General features: G+C 53.6%; 5 protein-coding genes across 5 annotated transcripts; 1 reads left to right on the top strand and 4 right to left on the bottom strand.

Moving 5' to 3' along the window:
- Positions 1–190: 190 nt before the first annotated feature.
- On the bottom strand, positions 191–5393 carry QC762_701460 (uncharacterized protein). Its single transcript, XM_062893008.1, has 3 exons — positions 4767–5393; positions 1263–4673; positions 191–1199 (listed from the first exon to the last, which is right to left on the bottom strand). Exons 1-3 carry the CDS (start codon positions 5290–5292, stop codon positions 1114–1116), a joined length of 4023 nt encoding a protein of 1340 aa, XP_062739894.1. The 5' UTR covers positions 5293–5393; the 3' UTR covers positions 191–1113.
- Positions 5394–10631: 5238 nt separating this feature from the next.
- QC762_701470 (uncharacterized protein) lies at positions 10632–11387 on the top strand (the record flags this gene model as incomplete). Its single annotated transcript, XM_062893009.1, has 2 exons — positions 10632–11247; positions 11302–11387. The coding sequence occupies 2 exons, from the start codon at positions 10632–10634 to the stop codon at positions 11385–11387; spliced, it is 702 nt and encodes a 233-aa protein (XP_062739893.1).
- Positions 11373–12748, bottom strand: QC762_0115000 (uncharacterized protein; the record flags this gene model as incomplete). Its single annotated transcript, XM_062884344.1, has 2 exons — positions 11373–12293; positions 12361–12748. 2 exons carry the CDS (start codon positions 12746–12748, stop codon positions 11860–11862), a joined length of 822 nt encoding a protein of 273 aa, XP_062739892.1. The 3' UTR covers positions 11373–11859.
- A 42-nt stretch (positions 12749–12790) lies between these two features.
- On the bottom strand, positions 12791–13836 carry QC762_0114990 (uncharacterized protein; the record flags this gene model as incomplete). The annotated part of the gene is made up of 3 exons (XM_062884343.1): positions 12791–12888; positions 12960–13653; positions 13711–13836. 3 exons carry the CDS (start codon positions 13834–13836, stop codon positions 12791–12793), a joined length of 918 nt encoding a protein of 305 aa, XP_062739891.1.
- A 75-nt stretch (positions 13837–13911) lies between these two features.
- Positions 13912–15897, bottom strand: QC762_0114980 (uncharacterized protein; the record flags this gene model as incomplete). The annotated part of the gene is made up of 3 exons (XM_062884342.1): positions 13912–14196; positions 14510–15769; positions 15823–15897. 3 exons carry the CDS (start codon positions 15895–15897, stop codon positions 13912–13914), a joined length of 1620 nt encoding a protein of 539 aa, XP_062739890.1.
- Positions 15898–17284: the final 1387 nt, after the last annotated feature.

Below are 17284 nucleotides of genomic sequence, written 5' to 3'. Positions count from 1 at the left end.
AGGGGGGCGCCGAGGCGGAATCCCAGCAGACGGCAAACCCAACGCCAACAAGGAGCCACGCTTTTTGAGAACTTGTCTACAACGGTACAGCAAGACCGTTGCTGTACACATCATCCCTTCTCCCGACTCGAGTCTCTTCTCCAACCGACCACCAATCGGCTTCACCTGTCTGCGAGTGATGGGTACTAACCGTCTGAACTGTTCACACTAAAAGTGAACCCCTACCAGCCGTTTTCCGTTATGCAAGAAGGGTCTCAGATTCGCCAAGATAGTATTCAGGCACACATTTATTGCTCTCTGATTTTGTCTCTCCCCTCTCTACTTTTACTATTTTACTGTACCCGACACAAATCCCTTATTTCGAGGGAAAACCACTAGGACCATTTCTTCCTGGGCCTGCTCGGCTTCCTTCTTGGCCAGCCACAGCCAAACCAGCGAGTGTCCTTGTTTAAATGATACAAGCTCCCAGAGTTGAACCGATTTCCCCCTCCAAAACCTTTCCCTAAACCTTTTCCCAAGCGCCCCCATCCCGTCAAATTCGTAAGTAATGTTGTTTCATCTTCATAGCGCGTCGTCGTGTCCAGACAATATGATTGTGAATCTTTGCCCCTTGGATCTCCATACAGCATCATATGTGTTGGGGGAAATAAAGTAAACGAGATACGCCCCGCCCCCGCCCCCCTTTCCTCCCCATACCATGCCTTGAAAGAAAGAAAACCCGCGTTGTCCTAGCAAAAAGGCCGAGCCGCGCATGGCTTTTGGGACTGTGCTCGTGTGGGAGTGTTAGGAGAGAGCTAGTTCCGCAAAAGTGAAGCCTGCCAACCAGCACACCTCGGCCATCAGGCACCGTATACCGCAAAAGATCATGCCATCCCCCTCATCTCCCTTCTGGATCCATCCGCCTAGTAAGACTGTTGAAGTCGAGGATGCCATGATGGAGCGGCAAAGTGTAAGTGTACAGACAACATGAATGAAGATATGAAAGCCGACAGAACATAAAAGGGTATCAATGTCGTACAGAAATGGTGGTCGTAACATAACGCAAACGTGGGGCTACAGCACCCGAGCCCTGCAGTCAATCTCATGCCAGTCGGCAAGGCTGCAACCAAAAGTTCATTCGTGGACCATGACCGATTTCTCTGCGCGCACTCGCATATGACCAGCATGAGTTTCCAGGCAGGCGGTGATCAGGCGAGTTACTACAGGCCGTTTAGTTAGCAGAGGTTCACGGTTGGCAACGAAAGGAACGGTTCTGTACACACCTGGCCATACAGCGGCTTTGTCGAACATGTAGGCAGTGACTCTGAGCAGATTCGCGGCGTAGCCGGGACTGTCGCCGAGATGAGGCTTGCCATCCATGCCCGTCACCGCAGCATCGCCACCAGCCATGTCCTGATTCATCTTCGTCTCGGCGCCACGAATGATGCTGTCGATTTTGCCCAGCAGTTTCAGGTCCTCCTCTTCAAGAAGCATGATGGCAGGTACCTGTGTGAGATCAACACTGTCTCGGCCCAGAATCCCAAGATAACGCCCAACCCGGTCCTGCAACGTCGCCACCCATTCTGCCAAGACCTGGGCGCAGTCAAACACACAGAGAGTCGATTGCAGCGGCAATTCGCGACTGGTCAGATTGGCAAAAGTCACGCCGAGCTTGTCCGAAACCGAGAGGGACTCGGCGGCGAAGAAGGCTGCTTTCCGCAGATGCTTTTCCCTGCGCGTTGTGGATCGAGTGCCCGAAGGCTGCTGCTGCTGCTGCTGCTGGGATTGTGTCACGGCAGCTGGGTTGATTGTCCCAGACTGCGAGAACTTGGACGCGGCAAAGTCAGGAGATGAGGTTTGCGTTAGTGGGGAGTCGACAAAGTGTGGGCTTACTCCAGATGCATCTGACTGCTCCGTGGCGGCCGAATCGGTGTTGGACGCCGGAGAATGCTCAGCATGCTGTATGATTTCCGACCCTCTTGCCAGCTCCTCGGCCATGCCGTCCCAGTCCCGCTGCCAGAACTTCTCTTTGGACCGTGACAGGTTTACAAAGAGGCGCACATAGGCTAGGTCAAGCATGGTGATGGCGTCGGCGGAGAGAGGGCCCAGGCCAAAAGGGTTGGGACGCTCTGGGCTGTGGTGAGGGTTACTTGCCCAGGCCGCGTGCCAGGCCCGGAGGGCTGGCTCGATGTGCCGATGCATTTTTTCCGTCTCCTCGTTGGTCCACACCTTGTTGTGGTGTCGCTGGCGCGTCTCCCAAATGTAATTGTGCAACGCATTGATCAGGATCAGACAGCCAAAGCTGCTAGGTTTCAGGTTGCTCTTGGGCAGGTCGTTGATATTAACCGCTGTGCCAAACGGCTGGTGAACGTTCTTGAGAGCCAGATTCTTCTGCTCCTTCTCGTTTGTGCGGAGCAGCTCACCCAGTGCCTCATGAAACGTCATGCGATTACGGTTTGCCGCGGGGGCGCCGCCTTTTGACTGGAAGACACTGGCAGACTCAGCAGCAAAGAACTCCTCGTCGCAGGGCAGGTCGAGGTAGATCTCGGAATTGGTCAGAGCCGGAGTGTGATTGTATGCCGACACCAGAAGACTAGAAAGGATAAAGACAGCATAGAGAGTACGTTTTCTTTCCTCGGCCGCCTTCCAGCGCAGCCACTCGACCTGTTCGTCAGCTTCCTTCCTCGCAGTTCCGTTCCAAGCGGCATCCACATCCATCATGTCAACATCTTTGGCAGGCTCGGGTCGCGGTGCCCGCAAGAGCTCGGCTCCTTGCGCAAGACTTACTAACGCAGCGGCATGGGTGGTCGCTATCTCTCCGGACCGCTTGTCTCCGCAATTATGACCATACACGACATTCAGAAGCATTGCCTGTACCAACCACACGGGAGTCTCGACGGAAGGGTCCTGCTGATGTGAATTCTGGTCCGACAGGGGAGTTCGTCGGATAGACTCTGCCTTTCTTACGTTCGCTTTCCTCCGCTCGTCGAGGTACAACTGGATCATTTTCTTGGCCAACCCAAACAACTCCATCGACGCCTGATGCTCCAACTCAAACAAGGCACCAATTGCCGCCATGGAAAGAAGCAAGCACCCACTCCCGCCAATGCCGCTGTTTCGACCGTTAGCTGATTGCGGCAAGGTCTCGAACGAAAGCGTCGGAACGTGGACAAACGGCAGGTGGGGGTGAAAGTAGCGCAAATAGGCCCCGACATATCGCTGAAGGTCTCGCGTGCTCGGGAGGTTACTGCTGCTGTTCTGATCGGAGCTGCTGGTGTTCGTCGGCGGTTGCGCGGTCAATGGCGAGTTCGACGCCGCAAAGGAGTATCTTCGCGTGCCGAAGGCGGACGCCTGGGAGGCCGAGAGGGCACCTAGGATGGCATTTCTTGTTGAATCAGTGATTGTCGAGACGGGTAAGGTGCCATGATTACTACCATTCATCGAGGACGGCGTCTCCGGACCGGCACCCATATTAAGAGTTTGACTCAGGTTTGGACCATTCAAGCCTGAGAGAATCGATGGACTCAGCGAGCTGAGAGAGGGAGGAGGTGTCGAAAAGTAGCCATCGCCGATGGCCTTACCAGCTGGTGGCGGTTGCGGCGAGAGGGGGGCGCCACTCAAAAGGTCTGGGAACACCGAGCCGCCCATGTCGAGAGAGAAGGGGTTGCCCATCTGCGGTGGGCCCATGATAGAGGGCTGCCAAACCACAGTCGAAACGGACTGGTGGTTGGAACCGTCCACCATGACATCGCTAATGCCGCTCTGGCTGGTGGTGCTAATGGCTGAGGGTGATGAGCCGTCCACAGCATTCTCATTGGGGCCGCTGTTGAATGACATTTGGTTTTCAAAGCCGTTCAACCACTCGAATCCATCATCCAGCTGCTGGGTACCCGTCATGTCGGGAAGCCCGTGTGCGAAGGGGGATAACGGGTCCATGGACATTGGCGGCGGCGAGTCGCTGTAGTGCAGAGCATTTGGATTGATGGTCGAGCTTGTGGCAGGGCCGAAGAACAGGTTGTCATACTCGAATTCGGGATTGAATGGGAGAGGAGGCGCTGTCCGCAGACCACCGGTGAAGTCCATGCTGATGCCGTGAGTCTCCAGCTTGGGAAGCCCATGAGGAGCCCCTCGCTGCGCCAGAGCGGCAGCCATGCCATAGGTGTCAAAGGTGTTGCTCATGGGCAGACCAACGAGGCTAGCGTGACGGCTGTGCGTAGGCTGGATTCCCCTTTGGACCTGCAGGTTCGTTGCCAGCATGTTCTGCATCGCAGCATTGTCGATGTGACTGATAGTGTTGGCGCGCGGTCTCATGGACGCGGCATTGCTGTTGGCGGCGGCAGCGGCGGCGGCGGCAGCAGCACTCGGACCTGCGATGCTGTTTTTGCGGACACGGCTGGCACCGGGGGCGGCCCCGCTGGCGCTCTCGCGACGATTACGTGGACGGGAGGAAGGAGTCGTGGTCTGATGGAGCTTCTGCTGGTGTCGCAACAGCAGATCGCGGCGAGCAAAGCAACGCGTGCACTCGGGACACTCAAACGGCTTTTCTTTGGTATGCGAGCGCTCGTGGCGCTTGAGATGCTCCAGCCGAGCGAACGAGCGCTGGCAGGTGCCGCAAACATGAGGGCGCGGCTTGTCGGTCTTGGGCGTCGGGAAACTGGCTGCGGGAACCTTGGTGTTGACCGTGATTGTTGAGGCTTTTTTCTCGCCACCAAAGGGAGCACTTGTCAGTTTTGCAGGACTCAATCGAGACCGGATGGTCGGAACGACATCATTGGGGAAAAACATACCAACTTCATCACCGACGGGCGCAGTGCCGCCAGCGGCAGTGGTCGACGCAGAGGCAGCGGAATTGGACATGGCGGCGACACCCTCAAGCTTACTGCCAGCGTCACTCGACACAGTCATCGTCCGTGGGACCGAGAATGGGTTACAGGCTTCAGACGACTCTGGCGACAGCGTAAAAGGCAGAGACAAGTCGGAAGCGTCGAGATTGCGTGGGTGTGGTCGAGGGAAACAATAGGCAAGAACAGAGTAGAAGCACGCTGAAGATTGGAGGGGTGGGGGGGACAGACACGGAGGAGGCAGCGACAGCGGCGGGCGGCGGCGGGCAGCAGCGGAGCGGTGGGGAGGGACGGGAACAGGGCAGTGAAGCAGGCTATCGCATGCTATCCCGACGGGACGCAATTGGATTCTTGGAGGGTCCAAATAGCTTCGTATACCCGCTGGTCTGCTGAAATCACACTCTCGAGGAACCCGACGTTTACAATTGGCATCAGCCCAAGCAATCGAGGTAGGTGAAGGCGGCGGTTTCATAAGGTGAAGACGAGGAAAGGCTGGCTTGAGCAAGACAGACAGAGAGCTTCTGCCATGGATGACAGTCTCAGGTCTCCCTCTCAGGTCTGTCTGTCCAGAATCCCAGATCGTCCCGGTGCCATGCGGCGAATGATTGGGGGACTGGACAGCCGTCAACTGGGTCCCATCCAACTGTCAGGCAGTGACGGACACCAGCGGCACAGCGACACGGCGACACAATGACACAGTGCGGAATGGAAAAGCTCACCCCTGTAGTGAGAGAGCTAAGGAATCGATGGACCAGCATGCCCCGTTAGGGCCTGGTCAAGCGATGGGTGGTGTTCCTTGGCCAAAGGCGCAACTGATCTAACAAGGAAATCTTGGAACTCCAGGGCTGGTAGAGGGATACTTATCCGATACTTTGAACCGAGCGCAAGAAGAATAACCACTCCGAGTCTCTTGGTGGTTGTCTCTACTTCTTCTACCCGCTAGACCCTGCAAAATGACAGGGACCTTGCCGAGCTAAGTCAGTCTCTGCGCAGACGTTCTCGCACAGTGACTCAGAGCTTCCATTTGGAGAGCAACCTCTCACGAGTATCGTGTGTGATAGATAAGACAGATTGTCCGATGCCTTCCTTAGCAGAGTTGGTTTCAATTTCGAGCTCATCTGCACCTCGCCCATTTCTATCCAGAACCCCCTGCCAAACATAAATTCATGAGCCTGCCATGGCCGTTGCGGTCCAGGGTGATTGATCACACGCGTTTCTCACCACAGCTTAGCGCAATGCAACTCCTGTGGGCCGCCCACCTTCTGTCTGTCTGCACGGTGTCACGGCAGAGTTTCAAATAAGCCCAGTGCCCAGCTCCCAGCTCTGGAGCTTCGAGAGACCTTCAAGCCTTGTTGGTTGCGTTCAACAGACATCTCTCGGCGTGTGAAGCCAGCACAGTACAGTTGTTTTACACGGGAACAGTAGACAGAACAAGGGGGCATTCCGTGGTTTCATAGGTGGGAAGGTAAAGTGCTCACCGCTCAAGGTTACTTTACAACTCGTACGGATACAGCCGCATGCTTCCCTCGCTCATTCGCATCTACGCAGTACGGATACCAAGCAGGTAATTCAGCCTGGAATCTTGTAGTGTAAGCATGTCGAAGCAGGAGGCAGAAAGCAGAAAGCAGAAAGCAGAAAGCAGAAATAAGTAGCGGTCTTAGGAGCTGGGAGCTGCCGTTCGCCACATGTTGTGGACGAGCGTTTCTATTAATAAAATGGCAGTCCACGCACCAAGCTCCTGGCCAGGCTCAGATTTGTTTTCTGCTCCAGTCCGTACAATGCTAAAAAGCAAAACTGATGACATGAATCGTGTTCGGACAGACCAGGCCAGGCATTAAGCAGTCCCTGCCATCCAATGCCGTCCGTGGCTCTTCGCCTCCATGCATGTCCAGCCAAGTTTGGCTGGGATATCCGCGGCTTAGGTCGATCGACCCTACCGGCGATGCGACACTGCCCAACCCACGAAACAAACACACGCCAGACCACGGAGCGGTGGCTGTTTTCGGAAGCTTACCAGCCCGATCATGGTCAGAGGTTGACAAACCGTGGGGTGCTGCCTGACCCAAGCAGATACTAATAGATAATCGAAGCAGGCACGCAGGCACGCAGGCTGAAGTCTGGAGGTCTAGCACGCTCCCGACGAAATGAAACAGCCAATCAAGCACCAGTTGGGTGCATTCACTAGGGCTCCTACGGAAGAATATCGCTGGTTGGTCTTGGCCAGGAGAGCTTGAGAGTTGAGAACCGGACAGACCTCGGCATCGCGAACTCAGCGGCCCTCGTTAGCGCACCTAAAGAGCTCTGGAACCATGGTGCCTTGCTCCAAAGATGAAGAGTACGGCGAGTACAATAGTACGTAGGTCTGAGCCAGCCATCAGCGACCAACAATGCGAGCACTGGCCAGATAGTGATAGGACACAGCTCACGCAGAATCTACCCCGCCAAAGGACCAACGTCCCCTTGATGGAGGGGTAGGTAAGGTAAAGCTCCCGCCCACCTACCAAAGGAGCTTGGCGTGGAGGGGTACCCTCCCCCAATTTTCCCCAACCTCAAGAAGTCCTGCAATGTGTGCGCCTCCAACACAGATGAATGAGGTAAACGCCTAGGGCATATCGATTGATATTACAACGGCTCTGCTTTCTCCAACAGCCCATGCCCATGGCAAGTCACCAGGTGTACCCAACTCTCACCCTTCAGCTCAATCAGCTCCCAGCCACCTTCACAGATAGATGGTCTAAGCGTCGGTGGTTTGCCTTGGCAGCAACTCCATTCTTCCCCACACAGTGACAGTGGATCGCAAGCCCACGAGTGACTTGGAACGCCCAAAGCCTCTCAGAGCGGCTTCACTTCACCCATAGCATGGGCTGTCTATCTCAACCACACCAGCTGTACAATCATGTATGTCCATATCACCAAGGCACACACCTCTACCTTCGTTGGGGAACATCCTGTAGATGTCTATTGACCTCTCTCGGGGACAGCCGCGTTACCCTTGGGGCCGCACCACCCGATATGAAAAGCCCCCGAAGCGAACGAGAACCATGACGATGGCGGATATCTTGGTCCACTTGATCCAGATTGCATCCCCAACTCTACCCCGAATCCACACATAAGCCAGATGGCCGTCAATATAAACGACCATGATTGAGCTGCGGCTCTTTTTCCAAGAGCCCTACCGTGCCGTGGGACGACTGGCTTCCCTCAAGAAAAGCAAAAAGGTCAGGTGTACAGCAGACGGAGGCACGGAAGCGAGGAGGGTTCCACGATGCTGCTGCAGGATCCAGCAACGTCCAACTGCTGATTCGTCGTCTCTTTGCATGCGAACCAGCTGCAGTTGCATCGCCGGTTGCATGAGTAGCCCAATCCACCACATTTTCGACTTGCCGTCTCTCCAAATTCCCGCAGCAGCAGTCCTGTAGTCATCGTGCTCTTGCGGGCTAAGGAATGGCCGGCAGCTTGGTGATTCTACCAGGCCTGTTTTGTATCAACGCTAAGTGGGCATTGATAGGTATGGACCTCGTTCCTGAACCAGAAGATTATTACCTTCCCAAAAAATGACCCCGTGATCTGCTAGTCGAGACCCTGTCCCGAAGAAGCTGCAATCTCCAGCCGCTGCACGTAATTTGCGTGGGTGACGGCCAACTGTGATGCATAAAGATCCCACTGGGCACATCAAGAGTGGGTGGGATGGCCCGATATTGGTTGCGCACACATAATGTACAACATATGGGGGGGGGGGGTCCTTCGTCAGAGGCCCATGGTAGGTAAACTAATTCTCCCAGCGAGAGGGATTGATATGCCGCCTCAATACTGTCACCCGGCTAAACATGTCCCAGATGTCGCCACAACCTAATAGATATATCAGAAGTACAGTCTATCATATATCCGCCGCCCCGTTCCCTCGTTCTTCAGGAGATACTAGGGCATCTCGAACTGATTGGTCGGTCTCTGAAAAGGCCAGACTCGGGAGGTGAAGCACGGAGCAGGTACCCGTTCTCGGGCTGTCCCGGACGGTGCTCCCACCCAGAAAACCGGTGCGCTGTCGGCGTCGGCAGTGGGGTCGGTCCCATCCTGTATAAATCCGGCCCTCCGTACTTGCCTTCCTCTCCGTAGGCAGGTACCTTATGCACAAGGGCATTAGGTAAGGTTAGTCTCGGCTTCAGACTCTCGGTGCAGCGGGCGTTTCGGCAGCCAACCGGCTTCATCTCCCACACATTACCGCATGTCTTCCCTTGCATTCCATCCGTTTAGTTGTAGGGCAGACCTCTGGGTCTCCTACTACACCATGACCCCTGACTGCTGCCATGATGACGTCGCGATTGCACCCCAAACCACAGCCAGCGGTGGCGAGGTCCTCCTTGTGTCCCTACCGGAAGGGTTTCACCCCCCATTTTTCCCGGAATCGTGGCTGAAATCTTACTTTTCGGTAGCTGGAAAGTGTGGGAGGCCAGCAAGAAGGTAGCAAGCAATTCGTAAGTGGCGATAGTCCACCGCTGAAGAATTCTTCCTCTAGGAAAGGAAAGGATCGTAGCGTTGGCTGGGCGAGAGTTTCTGCGTTGTTAATTCCGACGCTTGCCGAATATCTTTGCGAGGGAGACGCCGCCGAGTTCGGAAACGTCTTATACTCGACTAAAATCGCTGACTGGGTGCAGCGGTTTGTTCAGGAGGTCTTTAGATGACCCGGAGTTTCTTGTTCAGAGCCATCGAGAACAATTCAGTTAAGAGGCTTGTCGACGCGGCACTCTCCAATGTCCATATTTGGTCTTGGCTAGATGCTTAGGTACCCAGTCTACCTAAGCAATGTTCTTCGAGACATTCTATAATTACTTGCATCAGGGTTGGCTACCTTGACTGACTCGGCCGGCCATCAACTCTACTTTCTGCTGCCTGTCGATCATGGATGCTCACCAAAGCCATAGTTCTCCTGCCGTCAATACTGTCGACCCCGTAGCTGAACAGGATGCAGATCCTCTTTAGCTGCGGCCGCCATATGCTCATCAATCAACTGGAGGCCAGTCGCTTGCAAGACAAGGAAGCCAAGGCAGTCAAAAAAAGGGTTTCTTTTGAATGGCTCAGGTGAGTGGCCTAAGCCAAAACGGCCTGCTGGTTGCCACCCACGGCGACCCGCCACCGTGGTTCCGGGTTCTTTTTCAACTTGGATTACTTTGAACCCTCGAATTTACCCACTCATGGTTCCTCTGTTTTGGGGTGACTGGAATTTAGAGCTGGGATGGAGCCATTGTCAGGAATCTCATCCAGGCCTCGATCACATGAACTGGCGTCTGGTGATGGCGCAGCACATTCTCGCTGCGTTGGACAATCCAATCAAGATAGCGAAATAATGCGATTGGGAAAGGTTGAAGAGTTGAGGCTTGCGCTCCGCCTGCGATCTGATAGAGCGGAAGGATCAGGAATGCGAGGCTAACTAAATATAAGTCCGAAGGAGTGTGATGATTTGGTGAGTTGGGGGCCAGCATCAATGTCAGCTCAGGGGCTGGGTTGCTGATCGGGACTAGTGTCTTGATATCCATGTATGAGTGAGGCATCTCAGAATGAAGACCTGGTTTTTTAACAAAGCTTGTCCTACCTTTTTCTACCTCTCGCTTCTTCCCAGCTCCAGACCTGCCTCCCAGGAGAATCAACAGTAAACATGAACGATGTAAGTCTCGGCCCTTTCTCCCCTTTCGCCGTGAAATCCCAGCTCCGAGTTAACATAACTACAAGTTCGAATCAAATCTCCCAATTCCAAACCGAGAAAAGAACCACGGGAATGCCCTCCCAGAGGTTTATAGCTGCCATCACCAAAGCTCCATGGGTGCGGGTCAGCACCCATGGCGGGCGAAACCAGATCAAAAACATTACCTCGAAGATGACGAAGGCGTTGTTTACCGCCACGACGGCAGCTTACCACCGCGGCCACACTCGACAGTTCAGAAGAAAAGACAAGTCCTCGGTCTTGACCTCCCTATCGCCATCTTGACATTCTCCCTCGCCTTCGTCACAGCCTGCTTGGTTGTAGTAGCCGGGCTGTTGGGACACAAAGTACTTCAATTAGAAAGAACGCTTCCATCAATCATTAATACCCAAGTCAACACGAGCACCTCCCACCCACAAGAACAACAGCAACCACTTCTGCCCATCTCCGCAAGTCTAACCGAAACGATTCAAGTTAGCGTCCCCGGCTGGTCTTACTTTGGTTGCTATTACGACAACTCTGATCGCGTCCTCTCGGACTATGTCCAGTACGACAAAGAAAACCTGACGAACCAGATCTGTGCAGATAAGTGCACAGATAGGATCTATCAATACTTTGGTACTACGAATGGAAGGCGGTGCTTCTGTGGGTCAGCGGCCGACAAACTCAAGAGGGCGCCGGATTGGGGCTGCAACGCTCAATGTCCTGGTCAAAAAGATGTGTTTGAGGCTTGTGGGGGGCCGAGTTTCCATATTAGTGTTTGGAAGAAGACCTGACACACTAGAGGGGTTTGTGGGTTGGTATATAAAAGAAAAGGGGATTTGAGACCATCAAAACATCTATCTGTTGATATTCCCGTTGTTGCAGAGTGACTCATGCTTCGTATTCATGAGGACTTACGACATACATACGTGCGTTTTTCAAACAGTACGAAGAAGAGCCTGCTGTTGATATTTCAAAAGGCTTGAGGGCTATCCCAAGCACGGAACACACAAGTTGATACCCAAACATACATCAAGCTTCGAGCATAATCATTCCAGCCAGTGTGAGTCTAGGCTCTCCAAGAACGCCAAGTCCACGTTGATGAAGCTCTTCCACAGGTCAGCTTCGCGCAGCCACGGTTTGGTCTGCATGGCAAAGTCACAGCAGTGCACCATTTGAGCAAGTCCTTCTCATCGCCTCCCATGACCAAAATCAGATCGCCCCGGCGCAAGGTCTTGTCATCCAGTTCAGAATAGCCATAACTGAATTTGTCTTTAGCGCTGTACTTCGTTTCGGCCCATAAACGGCCTCTGGATTTGTCCACCGGCGTCTTGGAAACCGGGTCCGAGACCCATCATTTGCTCACGAAGGAACCCGAGCCGCAACATCGTTGTGTTGTGTACACTCCATTCGCTCATGGGCACGTCCTTTGGAATAAACACTACACTCCCAAGCTCGCCTCACGGGATCTAAAAATGAAACGGCTTGCCGCATGGGCAGCAGCATCATGAGAGGGTAGAAATGGGGAGCTGACCAGAGGCGAAGTAGGGCAAACCGTGGTGTCTTCGTCTTGTAGATCGCTGCAAACCTTCTTGCGGCCGGCAGCAGCTCTGGCCAGTCTCGGTAGTCGATGAACGATGGGGGCATGCCTTGGACAAACTCGTCCGTGCTGCTGTACATGATGAAGAGATCGAGCTTATCTGGCCGGTGCTGCTCCGTGTTTGCTGTCGCGAATCCAGGGACCACATCGGGGCGAGGCTCGACGCACGCGGGTCCAATCATGCCAGCTCGGTAAACTGTTCATTGAGCCATGTGAGCAAGACGACTGCAGGCCAGGCTAAAGAAACAAAGTGGAAAACTTACACTTTGCGATGATGGGCCGGATGGCCATGTTCCAATCAAATGGGAATTTGTCAATGTACAGGTCATCTCCTGTATAGACTTTATTTTCCCACCCATCCCAGAACTTCCTTGGCCGATAAGCACAACTGGTTCTTGTACGCGCGTCTGGTCTCACTTGACGACGAGCTTCCGGATCGAGGATCTTGCTGTTCCTGAAAGCCTGTCCCTCCCTGGATCCAGGATGTTCTTGTACAATGGACGTTACCTCTACGTTTGGGAAAAACAAGCCCATGGTCATGAATGCCTGTACGATGTCCTGTAGAATGTAGCGGTGAGGCCAAGGGTTGGCGGGATCTCTTACGTAGACATCGTAGTAGATCTTCAAATTGAGACAGTTGAGGATCTCCATGCAGAACCATGTCCATTCTTGATGGCGACGAGGATGAGGTGATTAGTATTTCTGCAGACCAGTTATGAGCTTCATCGACTCTATGTATCGATCTTGTGCCCCGGGTTCGAGGTCACCGATATGGAACGTATCCTTGAAGACTAAGGTAGGGAGAGCCAGAGTTAGCAAATGTAATGGTGCCGTGAAGAGCTGTAGACGATGGCGTGCATACTGTAGGATCTATCTCGCTCCATGATCTCCTGTGCACAGGCCGTTTCCTCGAGTTCTGCCATGCTGATTTTGAGTTTGATTGAAGCAAAATCCAGGGACGTAAGCAGCTTGGCGCGGGGAGATGTGAGAGGTGTCTCGGTGATGATATCGTGCTGTTGCTGCCAGATGGGCGGGGCCTCAAAGGGGAACTCTTCGGACCCAGGAGCATACGGCGTGTTGCCTTTCTTCTCCACCAACTTCTTCCGGCTGACGCCGAGAATCTCTTCCAAAGAATCGGGCATTTCGCCCGTCAGCTGATTGGCTTTGTGGTTCAGCATGCTCAAGGGCATATGAGTGGACTCCAGTTGCTGGACCGGGTTTGATATTTCAACAAACGGTATGTTCTGCACACCTTCCAGCTGTTCTTCCTCAAAGAGGATTGCATCTTCCGCAGCGTCAGTATCGTTGTAGTACTCGTACGGGGAGCACCCAGGTGGAACGTCCTGGCATGTCCTGATCATCTTTCCCAGGTTGGTCCGAACATAGAACTGCGCATCAGGTCCGGCAAGCTCATCGTACAAACTCTTGACATTTTCTCCAGGCTGAATCTTTCGAACGCGCATGGTGTCTGGCTCGCGAGTAAGGGTCTCCATGACGGGTTTCTTGTGTTTGTACTTGTCACGGTTACCCCTGATACGATGGGCCTTGCTCAAGCACTGTGCAGACGGTTAGCATCGGGGAAGTCGGCTGCGTCGAGGGGCCTGGGAACTCACCTCCTTGATGTACTTATACATCTTGCCAAGGCCGTTTCCTGGGGCGAAGTCCCAGATATAAATCTCGTAGTATTCGGAAAAGCTGAACTTCCACTGGCACTGCATCCCAGTAAGCTCAAAGGACATGGCATCTACCTCAAGCTCGAGGTCCCATCCATCGTTCCCATGACGGCCATAGCCCTCGCCAGGCCTAACGCCCACTCACGACCTCGATCGGACGATCCAGCGGTTGTAGTCTTCAGGCGCGTCGCCAATGCGACCAGTCTTGCCATCTCGAACAAGAATGAAATGTTCGTCAGGACGCATGAGGGCGTACTGAATGAATCGCCGACTGACGGGATCGTTGCGTTTCATGTGAGCACATATGAAGTTGCGCGCCTCCACAACAAGACTTTGCTTTCGAAGTACTTTCCGACGGGTGGTACCAAGCTGGTTGTATGTTGTCTCCTGCTGTGCTGTCAGGTCTATGAAGAATGGCACGAATCCCTACGATGTTAGTTTAGGTGGTTAGCAGGCATTGTTTGGGGCGCAAGGGGCGGCAGGTAGCTGCGGGGATACGAACATGTTGCGTCAGCTCTTCGATGAGGAAGTTTCCGCTCCATCCAGTTCATTTGCTGGCAGGGAAACACTGCCACAAGGCCAGACAGTTGAGCTCAAAGAAATCATCTCAGTTGCGGCAAAGTGAAATGGCCTTTGGAACCTCGCAGTCCTTGGCCATGATGGAGAAGTGTAACCAGCCATTTCGAGCCATGCTGTGCTGACTGGCGTGGTTCCAAATGCTTCAGCCCCAAATCTGTACCTTCATTTTCTTGTCTTTGGGTTTTTCGTCCTCGGCAATGTCTTTAAAGAGTTTGTCCGAGCCCCGAAGGACTCTGCGGGACATGCTGCTGAGGGCTTCGCGATACAGGTCTTCGAGAGCCCCGTAGCGATAATGATGGTGAATATATTCTGTGACTAAGCCGTACTTGTCGTCCTCACCATCCTCGTCATCTTCGTCTTTGTCTGGCTCATCCCCCCGCACAAAATCGGCACAGGCATCTCGAAGGGCTTGCAGACTAGGCTGTTCCACCTGGATGCAGAGATCTAAGAGATCAGAGTCGGAGATGGAAGGATCGGCGAGGAATTCCCCCAAACTATTGGCTTTGAGTGCAGCTGGGAGAAGCGCAGAGCGTGACATGACCTGGCGACAAAACAGAAGCTCCTTAATCTCGGTGATGTCAGCAATGAGTTTGACAAAATCCTCGTCTTTGACAGGGGCTGTTCTTTTGGCTAGCTCGGCTGGGTTTTGCGCGGTACCTATGAGCATTGGTCTATTGATATGGCTGTAGTCTTTTTCAACGCCCTCCTTGAGCCGCTTTCTCACGTCCTCTTTGCTCTCTATCTTGCTCTTGTCTGGCTGTGGCTGGGATTTCCCTGTCGCGACCGAACTGCCAGCTTCCTGGTTCTGTGCTGCTGCTGCCGTCTTTGACGACTTTTTCTTTGCCCGCTTCCTAGCCTTCTTCTTTTCGGCTGCTGTCATCTCATCCTCCTTCTCAATCGCGGCTTCCGCACCGCCGCCCACACCGGGAGCTCCCGCAGGAGTGGGATGAACGCATACTTCCTCCTCTTTGTTCTCCACGATAGGGGGCTCAATCCACAGGAAATGGCGTATGAGATCCAAGTACTGTCCTCGGGTGTTCTCCACTACATTCTCGATAGGATCCCACGAAGACTCTTCACTATCCTCGGATGCAGAGGCAGCCATGCGTTCGGTCAAAATCTCTTCCAAATACGCAGCCTGGCTCCGTTCCTCTTCCTTGGCCCTAGCAGCAGCAAGGCGAGCCTCCAACTCGCGCTTGTGGCGTTGAAACAGGGCGTGCTCCTGTTTGAACCTCTTCTTCTGCTCCTTCTCCCGGTTCTTGTCTTGGTCATCCTGAGCATCCCGAACCCAATTGTACCACTTTTTCTTTTCGTACAAAAGCTCAGCGGTGCGCTTTTCGAGGTTCTCCAGTGCCTTTTGGATCGAGTAGCGAGTGTTGACGAGCTTGTCTAGAAAAGCCTTGTGGCCGTAGTCCATGTCCTGGAGTAAAAATGTTTGTGGTGCAGTTCTCGGGCCCTGATGGCTTTCCCCACCAGGACGAACTGGTTAAACAGGTACTCATAGACCTGGGTCAGTTCTTCCAGAGACTGGATGCCTTCGAACGACATGGTGTTGAGAGAGGCCTTGGTATCCATTAAAAACGAGGATTTCTTTCCCGCAAGCGTCATGAACTCATTGGTATGTCTCTTGGTAACCCAGATATAAGCCATAGCATTGCTTTGGGTGGAGTTTGCAAAAGAGGTTGCGGTTGGAAGTCTCAATGGCTGGCACCGTGCATGGCTTGTCGTCCGAGGTTCGGATTGCTTTACACAGCGGCTCTTCCACTTGCTCAACAGCCATGATGATGAGACAAAATGGTGAAATATATGGTGTTGGTGTTGGCCAAGGTAAAAGAGAGGTTCAGTCAATAGCTGTTTCGCCTTCAAGCAACGCTCTTCTGTTCACGTTTTAGGGGGTTGTCCCCACGGCAATTCGATGTGGGGTCCCGCCACCACTGCGCGCACAGATCCACTGAGTGCGAAAAGGGCTCAGGGGTCCGTTGCACTGTCCCTTTTGGTGATGTCCAATACCTAACGTGTAAATCTTCCCTGTTTCCAGACCAGACCCAACCACGCATTGACAACAGGCAGAACAGACAGCAAACAGCAATACTGATGATATCTTCTCTCTCAGCGTGCTTCTTCTGAGAACAACTCGGACACCATCTCCAAGAACGGAAGAGCAACAGACAAGCAAGAATGGTGGCTCCATGCCGATATCTTGCTGGACGTAAACCTGGTCGCGATGCCCTTCTAGGTCGATCTGAAGCTGGTCAGTTCATTATTGTCAGGCCCCCAAACCCCCGCTACATCTGTTCAGAATGGAGTGCTCAGCATAGGGCTTATCAGTCTACCAGACGAGCTTCTGGTGGTGATCCTCGAGTTTGGCAACTCACGAACTGCGCCACCATGGTCGGTTTGGCGGTGGCCATCTAAACCATGCTGATAAATATCGAGATGCCGTGGCCCTGTTGGCAGTGTGTCGCCGTTTTAGGCGTATCATAACGCCGCACAGTTACGATGGCGATGCCAGCCCTCGAGTCGTTGTATCTTAGCATGGAGGATGCGCTCCGCCTTGTGCCGGTCTGCCAGATGATCAACGACATGCCCAGTCTCAAAGTCCTCGAACTGTACAGTGTTGCGCCGACATACCCACAGTTCCCCTTAAGCGTATTCAAGGCAAGACCTCGTCTTCGTATTCTTTTTGTCCTGTAGAGATACAAAACAGGCTGACCAGACCCACATCCAGAACCACCGGAGCTCCTCGGCCATCACTTCCATTACGCTCAGCTGCTTTGAAGACAGCCCTGACAATCTACAGCGCTTTCTACTTGTTTTCAGGGAGCTTGAGCACTTTTCATTCCCCCACTCGTTTCCACAACACCGGGCTTCGCAGGCATCGAGCCTTTGACTTGACTGTTATGCACGTCCTGCTCTCCCATCACAAAGAAACGCT

This window comes from Podospora pseudocomata, chromosome 7, assembly GCF_035222375.1.
Source record: "Podospora pseudocomata strain CBS 415.72m chromosome 7, whole genome shotgun sequence".
Lineage (NCBI taxonomy): Eukaryota > Fungi > Ascomycota > Sordariomycetes > Sordariales > Podosporaceae > Podospora > Podospora pseudocomata.
This window is presented reverse-complemented; position numbering and strand designations above follow the sequence as displayed.

Coding starts and splice junctions, on each gene's coding strand:
- QC762_701460 (XM_062893008.1), bottom strand. CDS start 5,292: ATGAAACCGCCGCCTTCACCTACCTCGATTGCTTGGGCTGATGCCAAT. Junction 4,674..4,766: donor GCCCGTCGGTGATGAAGTTG/GTATGTTTTTCC, acceptor GCGAGAAAAAAG/CCTCAACAATCACGGTCAAC. Junction 1,200..1,262: donor CAAAGCCGCTGTATGGCCAG/GTGTGTACAGAA, acceptor AACGGCCTGTAG/TAACTCGCCTGATCACCGCC.